This window comes from Bos grunniens, chromosome 12 (assembly GCF_055505025.1).
Source record: "Bos grunniens cultivar Pamir isolate PY7600 chromosome 12, Bosgru_T2T1.0, whole genome shotgun sequence".
NCBI classification, from domain to species: domain Eukaryota; kingdom Metazoa; phylum Chordata; class Mammalia; order Artiodactyla; family Bovidae; genus Bos; species Bos grunniens.
This window is the reverse complement of record NC_141176.1, coordinates 30,098,946-30,113,942: the sequence shown is the minus strand read 5'-3', so window position 1 is coordinate 30,113,942 and position 14,997 is coordinate 30,098,946. Positions and strand designations below refer to the sequence as shown.

Genomic DNA, 14,997 nt, shown 5'->3' with positions numbered 1-14,997 from the left:
AAGGAATTCTCTTTCTTTCATTAAAGAAATATCAGGATATAGATGATTGCTGTACTGGTTTAGCTTATCAATGGTGTCATCACTCACCTCCAATCTCCATCATGTCACTTCACCATCTTTAATACGCTGGCTTTTTGTCCTTCAGCCCATGGCCTCATGGTCTCAGAATGGCTGCCATAGCTCCAAATATCTCACATCTCAACTGTGTTTAAAATCAGAAAGAACAATACCATCCAGGGGAGAGGGAAAAGTGAGAAAGAAAAAGAGACTATTTCACATTATTTTCACATTTTATGAAGGAGGAAAATATCTTCCCAGAGCGCCTCAGTTGATTTCACCTGATCTCATTGGCCAGAACTGAGTCTCAGGACATCCCTGAAATCAAGAGCTCTGTCTTGGCTTTTTTTTTTTTTTTTCTTGGCTGTGCTGGGTCCTCATTGCTGTGCAGGCTTTCTCTCGTTGCATCTACTCTTTAGCTGCAGTGCATGAGCTTCTCAGTGTGGTGGTTTCTCTTGTGGAGCATGATATCTAGGGTACTTGGGCTTCATTAGTTGCTGCACATGGGCTCAGGAGTTGTGGCTCATGGGCTTAGCTACTCCACGGCATATGGATCTTCCCAGACTAGGGATTGAACCATGTCTCCTGCTTTGGCAGGTGGATTCTTTACCACTGAGCCACCAAGGAAGCCCTCTTCCGTGGTTCTGTTGGCAGAAAAAAGGGGAGAGAGTGTCTGTTAGGGAGACAACCACGGGTCCTCCACAGTTAATCATTCCTGTTATACCAGCTGCTTTGTTCCTGCTTTGGCTGTGGGAAGGATGGTGTGTCCCTCAGAGCATTCGTGTGAATTAATCAATGATCACAGAGCTCTTGTAACATATGAGACCACTGCTACCACTGCTAAGTTCTTCCCATATATGATAGGAAGATGATCAAGGCCCACTTCTTTTGGAGATGGACCTTGACCTCAGTATCTTCTTCTTAAAGGCTGTTCAAATCCTGACTAGAACACACAGAGGTACCCAATTGAGTCCCTGCTCTCTACTGAGCCTCGTGGGGCTCCAAAGGAAGCATCCTGGCCTTTGGGTTGTACATACACGGATGAGAAAATAAGAGCAGCACACATCAAGCATCAGTTCCATGCTCAACTCTCCTGGAGTCCAGAAAATGGAGCAATCAAACGGTCTGGCATAGAGAGAGGTTCCCATGGAGGAGTTATTGAGGTCGCAGTGAATGAGAAGAATTTATGAGCAAGGGAGAGGAGGGTCATTCCTGATCACAAGGCTAGAGTGTGAAAAAGCTCCTGGATGGAGTCAGCAGGACATGGGAGGGATATTCATTCTTTTTATATTTTTAAGGATCTAAAATTTATTTATACACACTTTGTTCAACAGTGTAAACTTTGTGTGGAGTATGCTCATGATTCCCATTCTGCATACGAAGAAGCTGAGGCTCTAGGGTGGTCCGTTTGCTTGAAATCATAATAGAAGAATGAGGGGGAACATTCATTCCTATTCTTTTGAGATTTTTTGTTTTCTCCTTAGAACTTGGAAGAAGCTGCCTGAAGTTGAGAACGTGCCAAACATTAACCTTAATAATGCTGTGAACTCTCCAAACGTAAGCTATATCCTCTGGCAAGCGCACGGGGACTCGGTTACTCAGGTAAAAAGAAGAAGCAAAAGTAACTTGCAATGTGCCACACTACGTCTTTCTGCAGGGGTGTCACACAAGCAATCAGATAATAGTGTGTGTATTCTTTAACAAGTCATCACTGGTCCTGAGGTAACTTTATTAACTTAGCTAAACACAAAAATAAATGTCACATGATATACCCAGAATGGCCCAAAGAATGGTTTCTAGAAGTAAGTGAAAATCATTAATCTGAACTTGCTTGCGTGTTTGTTCTGGGAGTTTCCACCCGAGATACCCAATGGGTCTGAAGACAGTAGATTGTTCTCCTCCATCTTGTAGGAGTGAGACTCACTCAGATGACTCGTGTCTGAGGACCCACAATGTGACTACAGACTTGAGAGTTGTTCCCTGAGATTTCTACTGGCTCTGAGAACTTAGTATTTCCCTAGTGTGTAAAAAAGCAAGACTTTGTCCTGTATGTTAAGACAGCCCAGTCTAACCAAGAAAAATGAAGAATGTGTCCACATAAAAACTTGTTCCCGAATGAACGTTCATGGCAGCATTATTCACAGTAGTCAAAAAGTAGAAACAATCCAAATGTCCATCAACTGATGAACAGATAAACAAAATCTGATATGTCTGTACAAGGAAATATTATTTGACAATAAGAGGAATGAAGTCGTGATACAAGCTGTAATGTGAATGACACTCAAACATTACATCAAGTCACAAAAGATCCCAAATTATGTGATTGCATTTATATGGAATGTCCAGAAAAGGAAAATCCATGGGGACAAAAAAGCAGATTAGTGGTTGCCTGCTGCTGCTAAGTTGCTCCAGTCTTGTCCAGCTCTTTGCGACCCCACAGACTATCGCCCACCAGACTCCTCTGTCCGTGGGATTCTCCAGAAGAACAGGGATGAGGAAATAGTGGGAAAATAGGGAGTGACTGTTAATGTTAAGGGTGTTTCTTTTTCTTTTTTTAAAAAATTTTTTTGCCTGGGTCTTCATTGCTGCCCACAGGCTTCCTCTAGTTGCTGCAGACGGGGCTACTCTCCATTGTGGTGCATGGGCTTCTCATTGCGGTGGCTTCTCATTGCAGAGCACGGGCTCGAGGGTGCGGGCTTCAGTAGTTGTGGTACACAGGCTTAGTTGCCCAGCAGGGGTCGAACCCAGGTACCCTGCATTGGCAGGCAGATTGTTAGCCACTTCCCATCAGGGAAGTCCTGGCATTTCTTTTTGAAGCGATGAAAATGTTTTAATATTGAAAATGGTGATGGTGCACAACTCTGAATATACTAACAAAATGTGAAATTATACACTTTAAATTGAAAAACAAAGAAAAAGCCCAGAAGCCAAACAGAGTGGACGTGCAGAAGGGAAAGCAGTGGTCCTTCGGGACTGATGGGGATCCTCCCCTGGGGGAGAATAAAGATCCCTCGTCTCTTTATAAACACGTCAGGTTGAAACTAGGTAGTGAAGATGTTTAATAAAGAAGACTAATGTAAGAAAAGAAAGGTCGGGAATGTTATTGGGTGAATGGAAAAGAATCAAACATGTGCTAAATGAAAAGGAAAATTAAAGGGGAAGAAAAATCAGACTGGGAAAATCTTGTCTAAAAGATTAAACCAACAAAGTTTCAAACATAAAGAGAAGAAACTAGAACACCATCCTGCAGTAGAAAGGAAATGTGAATTAAGAAAGCTAGGTACAAAAAAGAAAACAGTAATCTGACTGAACAAGCACACGCAAAGTTGTAGTGTAATTCAATGTATTTCTCAAAAGCAGATGGAACCAGGTTCTTTTTTCCTTCAATTTGTTTGAGGTACAGTTTACCTGAGGGCTTCCCTGGGGGCTCAGTGGTGTAGAATGTTCCTACAATTCAGGGGGCCTGGGTTCGATCCCTGGGTCGGGAAGATCCCCTAAAGAAGGGAATGGCTACCCACTCTAGTATTCTTGCCTGGAGAATTCCATGGACAGAGGAGCCTGGAGGGCTACAGTCCATGGGATGGTAAAGAGTCGAACACAACTGAGTGACTAATACTTTGTCCCTACTAGGACTTCTGCAGGTGGAGAAGGTGGCCTGAGAGGAGAGGAACTCCTCAAATCCCTCCCAACCTGTTTCCTTGCCCCCCCAAGAGTGGCCCTGCCCTCCCCACCCCCAACCCCACCCACCGCCACCCCCATTCAGGGTCCTGCCTGAAAGCTCTGCCTCCCCATCCCCAGAGCACCTGCCACTGAGCCCAGAGCTTCATTTTCAAAGGCTGAGGAAAAGAGGTCATTACCCTTCCCAGTACGACGCAGCATAGCTTCCAACTCAAATCTGATTTACGGTGAAGGACACACTGCTATCTTTATGAAACCCCTGCGGCTGTGCAGGGAGCATTCTGATTTTCTTGGAAATACCTAAACGAGGTAGTAGAAACTTGGGCATAGTCTATCAGACAGGACACCCAGGAATTGCTTGCTCCTGTACTAGTCTTGAGCGAGTATAAAGCCAAGTGAGCCCCCTGTGAGCTTGTCACCCATCACGCCGCCCACACTCAAATGTGGTTCTGTAAAGTCGCACCTGTCCTGTGAACAAGAGGCTCCTTTCTCCCTCTTGAAATGTGTGTTGAAAGAACACCTTAGATATTGTTATAGACTCTTACTTGACCTGGTATGTGATCTTCAAATTAACATTTCTTTTTTTCATTTCTAGCTGAACTACTATGATTCTATCAAAGCTGTCATTTCAAGCTCCAACCACGAGCCCACTGCTCTAGTCATCGGTACTGCTTGCCCTTCTCTTAAGTTTCCCGTGTTCCCTTTTTGTGTGTCAGACCCTTGACTTTCTCCCACCTTTAGAATTTCTACATTGCAGCAGGCATCCCACACTTGGATAATAACTCCCAGTGAAGCTCAAAATGGGACATCCTCCCACTGCTGAGTTTTATAAGCCTCACTCTCGGCTGCCGGGGAGGCAGAGGGAGGGTGGGCAGGCCTATCCCAGCCTTCGCTCATACCCAGAGCTCAATCCATATTTGTATTTGTTGGGTTGAAATAAAAGCAAAATCCACTTTAGGCAATCTCAGGCCATACCATTTGATCAGCCCTAAGGTGCTACATGATATTAAATATACGGTGGTATCAACATAAAACAGTGGTCTTGGGGGCATTTTGTATCAAGTAGGATTTGGAATATTTTAAGAATTCAAAACGCACACTTGATATAACAACTGTCAGCAATGGCAAGAGGAAGACCCACACCTTGACGGCCTTTGGATTTTTCTGGAAGCTGGCCTTTGATCAAGTGAATTCAGAGAAAGGAGAACCCCAGTCCCTATCCACCTGTTCCTTTTCCAGGCCCAGATGCACGGCAGTCTGGGCGTGGACTTGACCAGACTGATCTGGGGTCTTTGGAGTAGGAATCTGACAAGCCTGTGCTCTTCGCATGGGAGTCCTTTTGTCTGGGCCAACCAGAAGTTGTATATCCTGGTGCTGGATGAACCCCAGGAGATTGGCTGATTTAGGTTTGACCCGGGAGCCAGTCTCTTCACGTGGACCATTCCCTGGAGACCAGCTCATGGTCTGACGTAGATGCAGCCTCTGACTGGTCCTGGGGCCTTCTAACTAGAACAATTACTGCCAGGCCCCGCACTGAGCTCCTTCCATGCTTGCTTTTATTTAATCCCCATCGTGTGCTCGCTGCTTAGTGCTCAGATGCTCAGTCATGTCTGACTTTTTTCAACCCCATGGGCTGCAGACTGCCAGGCTTCTCTGTCCAAGGGATTCTCCTGGCAAGAATACTGGAGTGGTGTGCCATTTCCTCCTCCAGGGGATCTTCCCGAAGAGGGATCGAACCCAAGTTTCTTACATCTCCTGCATTGGCAGGCAGATTCTTTATCGTAACCTTGTGAGTAGATCCCACTACAAGCCTCGTCTCACAGGTGAGTAAGCTACAGCACAGAATAAGTAACTTGTCCTCAGGTATTGTTCAGGGATTTTTCTTTTTTTTGTCTGCCCTTGAAAAGAGCTGCAGGGCACCTGTGTACATGTCAAGTCCAAGAGGTATCCTTTAATCACAATAGTATATTTTTTTACTTAATTTTTTGTTTCTATTTTATTCTATTTGAAATAATTTTTCCTAATAACTTGGCACTTGAAAATCTTCTTAATTCTTCACACTTACTTTGTTAAACTGCATTCTTATTTTGTGAAGCTCTTGAAAGCATGTTGAAAAGCCTTGTCCACTAATTCAGTGTTACTGTCATCATATTTAATTTGTCAAGGTGATACTGGTGATGATTCCTTACACGTGTTTGGCACTTACTAACTTATAAAGAATTTTCACATTCATTTCTCGGTCTTGGCTGCCCTTAGGGATCTTCTGGGGTACTTCATCAAATCTGATTACTACCTGGGTCTTGCCCTCAGAGATTCTGACTTAACTGGCCCCGGGGTGAAGCCTGGGCATTGGGGCTTTTGTGGCGGGGGTGGATTCTGCTGATCTCAGTTGCAACACGCAGCCTTCTCCAGTCGCAACATGCAGGCTTTAGTTGCCCTGAGGCATGTGGGATCTTAGTTTTACAACCAGGGATCAAACGTACATCCCCTGCATTGGAAGTGAAGTGAAAGTCGCTCAGTCGTGTCCGACTCTTTGTGACCCCATGGACTATACAGTCCATGGAATTCTCCAGGCCAGAATACTGGAGTATGTAGCCATTCCCTTCTCCAGGGGATCTTCCCAACCCAGCAAACAAACCCTGGTCTCCCGCATTGCAGGTGGATTCTTTACCAGCTGAGCCACAAGGGAAGCCCAAGAATACTGGAGTGGGTAGCCTATCCCTTCTCCAGAGGATCTGCCCAACCCAGGATTTGAACCGGGGTCCCCTGCATTGCAGGTGGATTCTTTACCAACTGAGCTATCAGGGAAGCATTGGAAGGTGGATTCTTAACCACCTGACCACCAGTAAGTTTCTGGGCACTGGGACTTCTAAAAGTTCTCGCAGTGATTCTAATACGTGGCCAAGATTAAAAGCACTGTCCAAGGACTGTGGCTGAGGCACCAGTATTTTTTAGATACTTCCCAGTGACTTTAATAATTTGCAGCCAAGGTGGAGAACCACTCACATGTATTTATTATTTGATCTTCACAGTAGGAGGTAAGGTATACCTGTGTGCACTCCCATTTTACAAATGAGGATACATAAGTTCAGAGAAGTTTGCCTATCAGGTCACTTAGCTGGAAGAGGTAGAATTGTGCCTCGACTTCAGTTTTTCTGACCCCAGTGCCAGTATTCCACCTTTCATTCCCTAGACTTGGACTGGTAAGGCCCTGCCCCTCAGGTCCTGGGACTTGTTTGGGGACAGCCTCATTTCAAAAGGATAGGGAAGCCTGGTATGCTGCAGTTCATGGGGTCGCAAAGAGTAGGACACGACTTAGTGACTGAACAAAAACAATGACATTTCCAAAGGAGACTGTGACCCTGGAGCAAAATAAATCTCTGAATCCTCATCATCCACCGTAGGGCGGTGAGAAAGTGGCAAAGGCTGCAAAGTGGCAAATCGCTGGCAAAGGCTGCCTTCGATCTCTGTGATCCCTGGGTGGGGTCCCTGCACACCTGGGCAGCAGCAGCAGCATCTCTACATGAGATCGTCTTTCATTTGCTGCAATGATCTTCACCTTTCCCTCTTGACCGTCCTAAATGCCCTCTCTCTCTTCCTCCTAGATCCGTCCCTGGCCCCACTCCTGGGTTTTAAGGGCCTGATTTCACCAAGCAATGAACTTGTAATGAATACAGTATTTAACACTGTCTTCAGCGACTCAGAAGTCAGCCACCCACGTCATGATGAGTCTTTCTTTTAAGAAGCCTTTCAGCTGAGCTGTACCTGAGCATTTCTGAGCTTTGCGAAAACTGAGATCTTAGGGGTTTTTTTTTTTCCTCCTTTCCTGTAGAATCTTGTTTCAGTGGCCACTGAACATCTTGGAGAATCAGTAATGAGTCATGTCCAAGGTCTCCATCGCCTGTGAAACACCTTCTTTCTTCTTTTTGACAGGAATCTGACAGGAACTCCATCCACCTCTGATTCACAGCCTTGGAACTCATATTAGCTTTCAAGGAAAGCTCCCTTTATCAATTTCTGATTCACTGACATTTAAATCACCAAAGTGTTAGCAAGAGATGTGCTATAAGAACTTTCTTGGGAATTTTCATTAGACTTTCTGGGAACTAGGAAATTATGATTTTCTAGACCAGTAATGGATATGAATCTTAAAAAACTGAAAGTCAGCCTTTAGAAACTGCTCAGAATTCAGTGTTTGTTATGGCAGAACAAAATTCAATGAAAGAAGGAGGGTCTCTGGGTTCCAGCCCCAGCTCTGCTACTCACAGAGCTGTGGCCTCAGGCCCTGGTTCCCTCTCCAGTTCAATAAGGAAGTTGGACGCGAGGGTCTGTCCAGCTCAGATCTGAAGATCCTCATTCTCCTGTGAGACCCCTGTCCATCCCCTCCTCCTCCTCACATCATGGAAAGCAGGGGCCACTGCAGTTGCTGACAGCTCTAAACCAGTGTGAAGTGTCTCTAGAGACCTAGATAACACTAGTGCAGAAAGAATTACTTCACCTCAATCCCCTGTCCACATTGTCAGAGTTTCTGTGTGTGTTGGGCATTTATGATGTGCCTGGGATGGGACTAGGATGATAATGTGGGTGAACCTTTGGAGTAAAATTCCTGGGAAGGGTTGTTTCTACTTGCCTTCTCTTTTCCCTGTCCTTCCAGTATTTCTAAAACCCACTCCAGCCTGGCTTTGTCCCTGCCATGCCACCAAAAGCACCTTTGTAAGGGCCACCAAATGCCCCTCTTGTTGCTGAGTCAGTGACCCGTCCTCATCCCACTTGTTCTCTCAACACTTGAAGCTGCAGGTCACTCAGCTTCCTTCCTGTATGCCTTTAAAAAATATATTTATTTATTTGGCTGCACCAGCTCTTAGTTGCAAGCATGTGGGATTAGTTCCCTGACAGGGGATTGAACCCAGGCCCTCTGCATTGGGAGTGTGGAGTCATAGCCACTGGAGTCATTCCCCACCAGGGAAATCCCCTGGTGTTTTGGCTTGAGAGATCCAGCCTCTCTTGGTTTCCCTTCCACCCAGCTCTTTGCTGGATGACTTCTCTGACTCCCTTAGTTGCTCCCTCCATGATATAATGTCCAAGACCTAATGTTGGAGGCCCCAGAATTTGATCCTCAGTTCTCTTCTCTTTCACATCTGCATCACTCTCTTGATGATGTTATCAAATCCCAAATGCACATCCCCCTGAATTTCAGTCTGGTATTTCCCGCTGCCTTGGACCTATGTCTAAAGGATTTCTCCAACTAGGGTATCTCATAGACATCAAAGTTAAGTTCAAACCTGAATCTAGATCATCTCCGTCAGGCTGTCTAGCTCATCTCAGTTGGCTCTAAATTCATCCCTCCAGTTGCTTGGCCAGAATCTAGTAGTCATCCTTGACTCTTCTCTCTCTCTCTCTCTCTCTCTCTCACACACACAACCCATCCTGACCTGTTGATCCCACCTTCATTATACACTCGGAATTTGGCTGCTTGTCCCAGCCCAACTACTACTATCTCGTGAAAGTCACTGCTTTCTCCTCCCTGGGCCACTGTTTCCATCCTGCCCCTGCAGTCTCCACGCATCAGCCAGAGATATCCTGTAAAACGAGAGGTCTGATCTGTGCAAATCCTGCAGTGGGCGCTCGACTCCCTCAGTCAAAGCCAGGTCCTCCTGAGCCCCGTGTGTCAGCCCAACCCTTACATCTCTGGCTCGGTCTCCTACTTCCTTCCCTCAGTCTCTCTGTGCTAGTCATACAATCTCCTTGAATTTATTTAGGATCTTTTCACTGCTTCTTCTCTGCACCTAGAAAATTCCCCCTCAAATGCCTGCATTGCTCACTCCCTCAGCTCTTCGAGGTCTTTGCTCAAACTTCTCAGTGAGGCCATCTTGTCCACGTTATTTTATAATGGAACAGCCCAGGTGCTGCCCTCAGCATTCCCTATTTTTCTTACCTTGTTCTGCCCTTGATTAATTCCATGCATTTAATCACCTCCTAATATAGTATATGATTTATCTATTATGTTTGTTGCTCGTGGTCTGTCTTCATCAGAAGACAAGAGCCTTGAAGGCAGGAGTTTTGTCTGTGTTAGTCATTGTTTTGTTCACACTTAGAATAGCACATGGCACATAAGTATGTGCTCAATAAATATTTATTTAATGGATTTCTTTGTGAAGTCAGAGTACATAACAAATCCATCTCTCTCCCAAAGCAGTGCTCAAGGCCACACACAGCAGGAAAGCTAAGATTCTGTAGTGACAAGCTTGTCGAGTGTTTCCTCCTGTGCCCTCTCCGCCCTCTCCCCACCCACCCACCCCCTACACACCCCCACAGTGTCCTACACCTGTGTCACTGCTCAGTTGGATATGTATGTGTCCCACACACTCACACACACACTCTTCCACTGGGCTATAGGACTCACCCCACCCCACCCCTAAATGGTCCCTAGAGACAGTAATCCCATCAGGAAGAAAGTAGAGGGTTCACACCAGCCCACAGTCCCCTTCAAATCAATTCTAGCTTCTATTTCTGGTCTGTCCCCTTCCGCAGCCCCTAAGGGACCGCCCTTTACATACTCCTGAACTTCAAAACTCAGCTTCAGGTCAGCCATCTGTCCCCAGACAGGATCACCTCCAGCAAGAGGGAAAAACCTTAACAGGAGAGACCAACATGGCACAGAGGCTCTGCGTGAGGCAAAGGAAGTGCTTTCAAGTGCGTTTGGTCCCTTGCAGTGAAGGAAGGCAGGAATTGCTTGCTTGTTTTCATCATTCATGAACATGAAAGGGGACACGTCTTGGTCAAGGCCATAGACAGACCAGGCTGGGCCTCGAACCCAAACCTGAGCAGCATTAGGTTCCACCTAGTGACGGCCGATCTGTGGGCTCCTGCCACACTGAAGAAACAGATGGAGTGAAGGGAAGGAAGTACAGGGAGGGATAAGCAGGAGAGGCCACCTCAGAACAGGAAGAATAAGGATCTGAGCTCTGCAGAGGACACACTCACCTCAGTGCTGACCCCCTGGGATGCGCTAAGCCCGTGACCATGAAAGTGGCCTGTGGGTCAGCCCTGACACTAGCAGCTGCAGTGACAGACAGAATTCACCAGGACCCCAGCACCTCAAGACTTAGCTGCTACTTAGTGTGCTGAGATCTGAGCCCTCCTTGAATCTGCTCTCAGTTTCCATGGTGACTGCTTAAACTTTTCATCATCCTTCTTTCAGACCTTGGGGGAGAGCAATGCTCTCTGGTTTCCATGACAACCACTTAAACATGTATCTCTTTCTGGCTTGGTTGGAAAAGAACTGCTAGAGATCATGCAAATGAACTGGCTGCTCTCCCTTCGCTTAAAAAAATTAAAAATAAAGTGATACACCTGCTTAGATGTTTCAGATCTCTGCTCACAACAAGAGGGGTGAAAGTGTTGAACTGGTGTTTGTGGAGGGTTTGCTGCATTGCTTTGACATTTCAAGTGCTCAGATAACGCAGGCTCACGCTGTCATCTGAAGTAATTATGTACACTCAGCACTTGTCCTCCCCTCCCCTCTGCCTGGCAGATGAAAGAGCTGCAAGTTCAAGGCTGTGTACCTTCCCTGCTGCATGCTACAGCAGAAAGGAAGGATGGGGCCAGAGGGACCACCCGACCCAGCCATTGGCCACTGTGGGGAGGAACCATGGAGGGCAGGGTCTTCACCTCAACTCACTGTCCACAAACCAGCCAGGGCTGACTCTGGACTCGGGTTATATAGCCTCAAATAATGGGGATGTCAGAGACCCCTGTTCAGAAATGACTCTGCTTCCCTGTTGGAATTCAGGGAAAGGAGAACAGCCACGGGACTCTGAAGCAGAGAAGCTCTGAAGTGGAAAGAGGGGGGCTCCCTTCCCCCAACTGTGACACCTGCCCGTCCTCCCTTGCACAACACGCCCTAACCCAGAGGCCCTGAGAAACAGCCACAGACCGAGCTAAAGCGTGTTTTAAAACTGGTCACCAACAAGTAAAGTTCTGGCGATATCCAGTGAAAAATGGAGATTTCCCACTTCTGTGGGAAAATGGGCAGGGCTGCCTCACGGGGGTCCTCTGAGCTGCAGTAGCACCACGCCCAGGAGGTGGAAGCCTCCAGTCGCCTTGAGGGAACTTTCCTGAGTAGCATGTTCTCCCTGAATCCTGGAAGAAAGCTGAGTTGTAATTTGTGCTAGCAGGTACAAGACCCAGACCAAACCGATAATCCTTCAGCCAGTTGCTGAAGTCACAGATGATGAAAGAGGATTCTTACTTGGGGGTAGAGGGATCGGGAGGGGGTTGGGGAGATGGGTGAAGACAGTTAGTCTCCCACCTTCGTCCTCCAAGGTCCTTCAGGCTCCTTGGACAAGGCAGAGGTCAAGGGGGAAGTCAGGCAGGTGGACGGGAGAGGCACTGGTGAGTGTATTTCGGATTTCCTTCATGATCATCTTCTGGTGAGACTATTTACCCCCTCGGGTCCTAAGACTCTTTAATCAATAGGAATTGATGAGAAGAAGCCAGATGAGGAATACAGGCAAGGCTGTATTGGGATTTGTGCTACAGCAGGAGGAAGCAAAAACAAGTCACAGGTGCCTTGCTCGCTCCCCAGGAGGGGGCAAGCTGGTTCCTTAAACATGGTGAGGGTGGGGGCAGATGGGCAGGTCGGGCAGGAAGGGTGCCTTAGGTGGCCTGCCCACCCCCCTGGTAGTGCTGTGTGCAAGGATCATGCACAGTACCCTACTTTTGCTCTCCCCACCTCAGAAACAGTGGTTGGTTTGTGGCCTTTTTGTATCTTATAATTCATAATTGCCCCGATTGGGCTTTCACGTAGTTATTTTGGGCTTTCCTGGTGGCTCAGTGGTAAAAAATCCGCCTGCAATGCAGAAGCCGCAGGAGACGTGGATTCAATCCCTGGGTTGGGAAGATCCCTTGGAGGGCATGGCAACCCACTCCAGTATTCTTGCATGGAGAACCCCATGGACATAGGAACCTGGTGGGCTACAGTCCATGGGATCGAAAAGAGTCAGATACAACTGAAGTGACTTAGCACACATGCACTGACTTAGCACACACACACGTAAGTTATTTTTAGCCCCTTATAGTTTCTTGTATTTTTGTTGCCCGAGGAGACTTTTATCTAGATGCAAGAACTCTAGTCAAGGGTCCTAGGTCCCGGCCTGTCTCAAAATCAATGTCTAAAGCCTGCAGGAAGGCCCTTGATCATTTCTGTGTGACACTTCTGTGTGATGCTACTATTTTATTCTATTCTGTGGATTCATAAGCCCAAAAGTCATTTGAGTAATTTGGCTCAAATATCTGTCAGAATAGTTGTAAATGAAATTGGCTGATTAGTTAATGAAACCTGGAGGCCCTGATCTAGGAGTCAGATGGTGCTTCCTTGGCTCCAATGTGTTCTTAATGACAAGTGTTTAACCTCTCTATGTGTGAGTTTCCTCACCTGTAAGGCAGCAGTAAAGGTGCTTACCCCACTGAGTTTCTTTGAGGCTCAAACAAGATCATGTATGGGGAGGCTCTGGCCCAATGCCTGGCACTCAGTAGAGATTTGGGGAAACCTTGCGTTTCTTACAATATCATTTTCATTCTTCAGACTACCTATAGTTTAACACCTGGGGTAAAAATGAAGAAAACACTGTCATCACTGAAAATGAGCCTGAGATCTTTCAAAATTAGTAACTTGTCCAAAAATTGACTGATCATGTTGAGAAACTGTTTTGCTTTTCTGTGAATATTTTTAGGGTGCACTATGGGAACAACAAATGTCAAGCAAAAGATGAAAGAAATAAAGGATGTTGGGGGAAATGTCAAAGCAAGAAAAGACCAAGCATTCCTCGGTTTGCCCCAAAGGCGAGCAGAATGTGATCAAACGGTTTTCTGCATCCACAAAGGAGTCAAGGCATTTCCGTTCTGCAAGGGAAAGAACTTGCTGTTGACAGGTGGAATGGATCGGATAATTAGTCTGGAATCCTTATCTGCCTGGGTAAGTTTTCATTCTCTCTCCAACCAAGGGTGCCCTTGACCTCATAAGTACAGGAGAGCAGGACTGAGGATCACTAAGATTCCCCTTTAATTTAACAGCCCCTGTCCAAAACTGATCTCCCAGACACGCAACCCAGGAAATCTCTGCTTGTGGCTATTACAAAGTCATTTTGGGGGGTTAATAAGCAACTTATTTAAAATGAAAATATCTTGCAAAGACACAGAGATCGCGTAGAACCATCATTCACTCATAACTGGAAGGATTTACTTTGATCAGATTGCTGTCTTCCCTACAATGAATGATGATCAGTTGTAGAGAACAATTAGGGATTTTGATCTCCAATCAGTGTCCTTTCTGTGCACCTCACTCAGATGGCCCTAAGCTTACCCTCACTTCTCTGCTGGAGTTGTGTAGCCCCATCTAATTTAAGGACTCCACCACCCCTGAAATATAGCAGAATTGACCTTAAGAAAACAGGGATTCTTCTGGAAAGCCTGGCACTGGGGTAGTCAGGGTAGCAAACTGTTTAATCAGAAGAGCAGCTGTTGCCATCGCCCCTTCAGTGTGTAATTATCATACTCCTGAGAGTGCCCCTCCAACCTTCATGTGGGTCCCTGCAGAACAAGTCTCAGAAATGCTTTCTTGAAAATAACAGGAACTGTCACTTTACTGAGCACCTACTTGGTACCAGGCACTGTGCCCCATATTCATTCTCTCTAATCCTCATGTCAACTCCATTTACCAAGGAAGAAACTGAAGCTCAGAGGAGCTGAGTAATTTTGGGGTACTAATGGCAGAATCAGGATTCAAATGCAACTTGGTTGCTAAAAGCTGTGTCATTTCTGTTGACAAGTGTTGAAGAAGGAAGGAGAGGAGGAAAACGGGAGTTGATATGGGGTTTGGAGTAAGAACCAGTCACCTACAGAAAGCCCAGGTTGCTGCTGAGCCTCTGCACAGACACCAGTGAGGCCTGCCAGGTGACCCCCACCCCCTCAGCTGCTGGGCAGTGCTCCAAGGCGGTGAGCTCACGGGTCCAGCCTCTGTCCCGCCTCAGTCCCTTTCTAGCTGAATGATCCTGAGCAAGGGCTGCAGCCTCCAGTCCCTCTTTGGAAATAACAAGAATATCCACTCCTGGATGAGTAGTAGTAGTATTTGTTGTTCAGTCAGCTAAGTCGTATGGACTGCAATCCCATGGACTGTTGCCCACTAGGCTTCCCTGCCCTACACTGTCTCCCAGAATTTGCTCAAACCCATGTCCGTTGAGTTGGTGATGCCATCTAACCATC

General features: G+C 46.5%; 1 protein-coding gene across 1 annotated transcript in view; it reads left to right on the top strand.

Annotated features, from left to right (window-relative positions):
• LOC147361586 (cilia- and flagella-associated protein 337-like) overlaps positions 1-14,997 on the top strand; it is a 122,657-nt gene that overhangs the window by 65,822 nt on the left and 41,838 nt on the right. Inside the window, 4 exon segments of the mRNA XM_086330782.1 lie at positions 1,542-1,659; positions 4,331-4,400; positions 13,470-13,686; positions 13,688-13,711. Of these exon segments, the coding sequence (XP_086186908.1) occupies positions 1,542-1,659; positions 4,331-4,400; positions 13,470-13,686; positions 13,688-13,711 (429 nt within the window).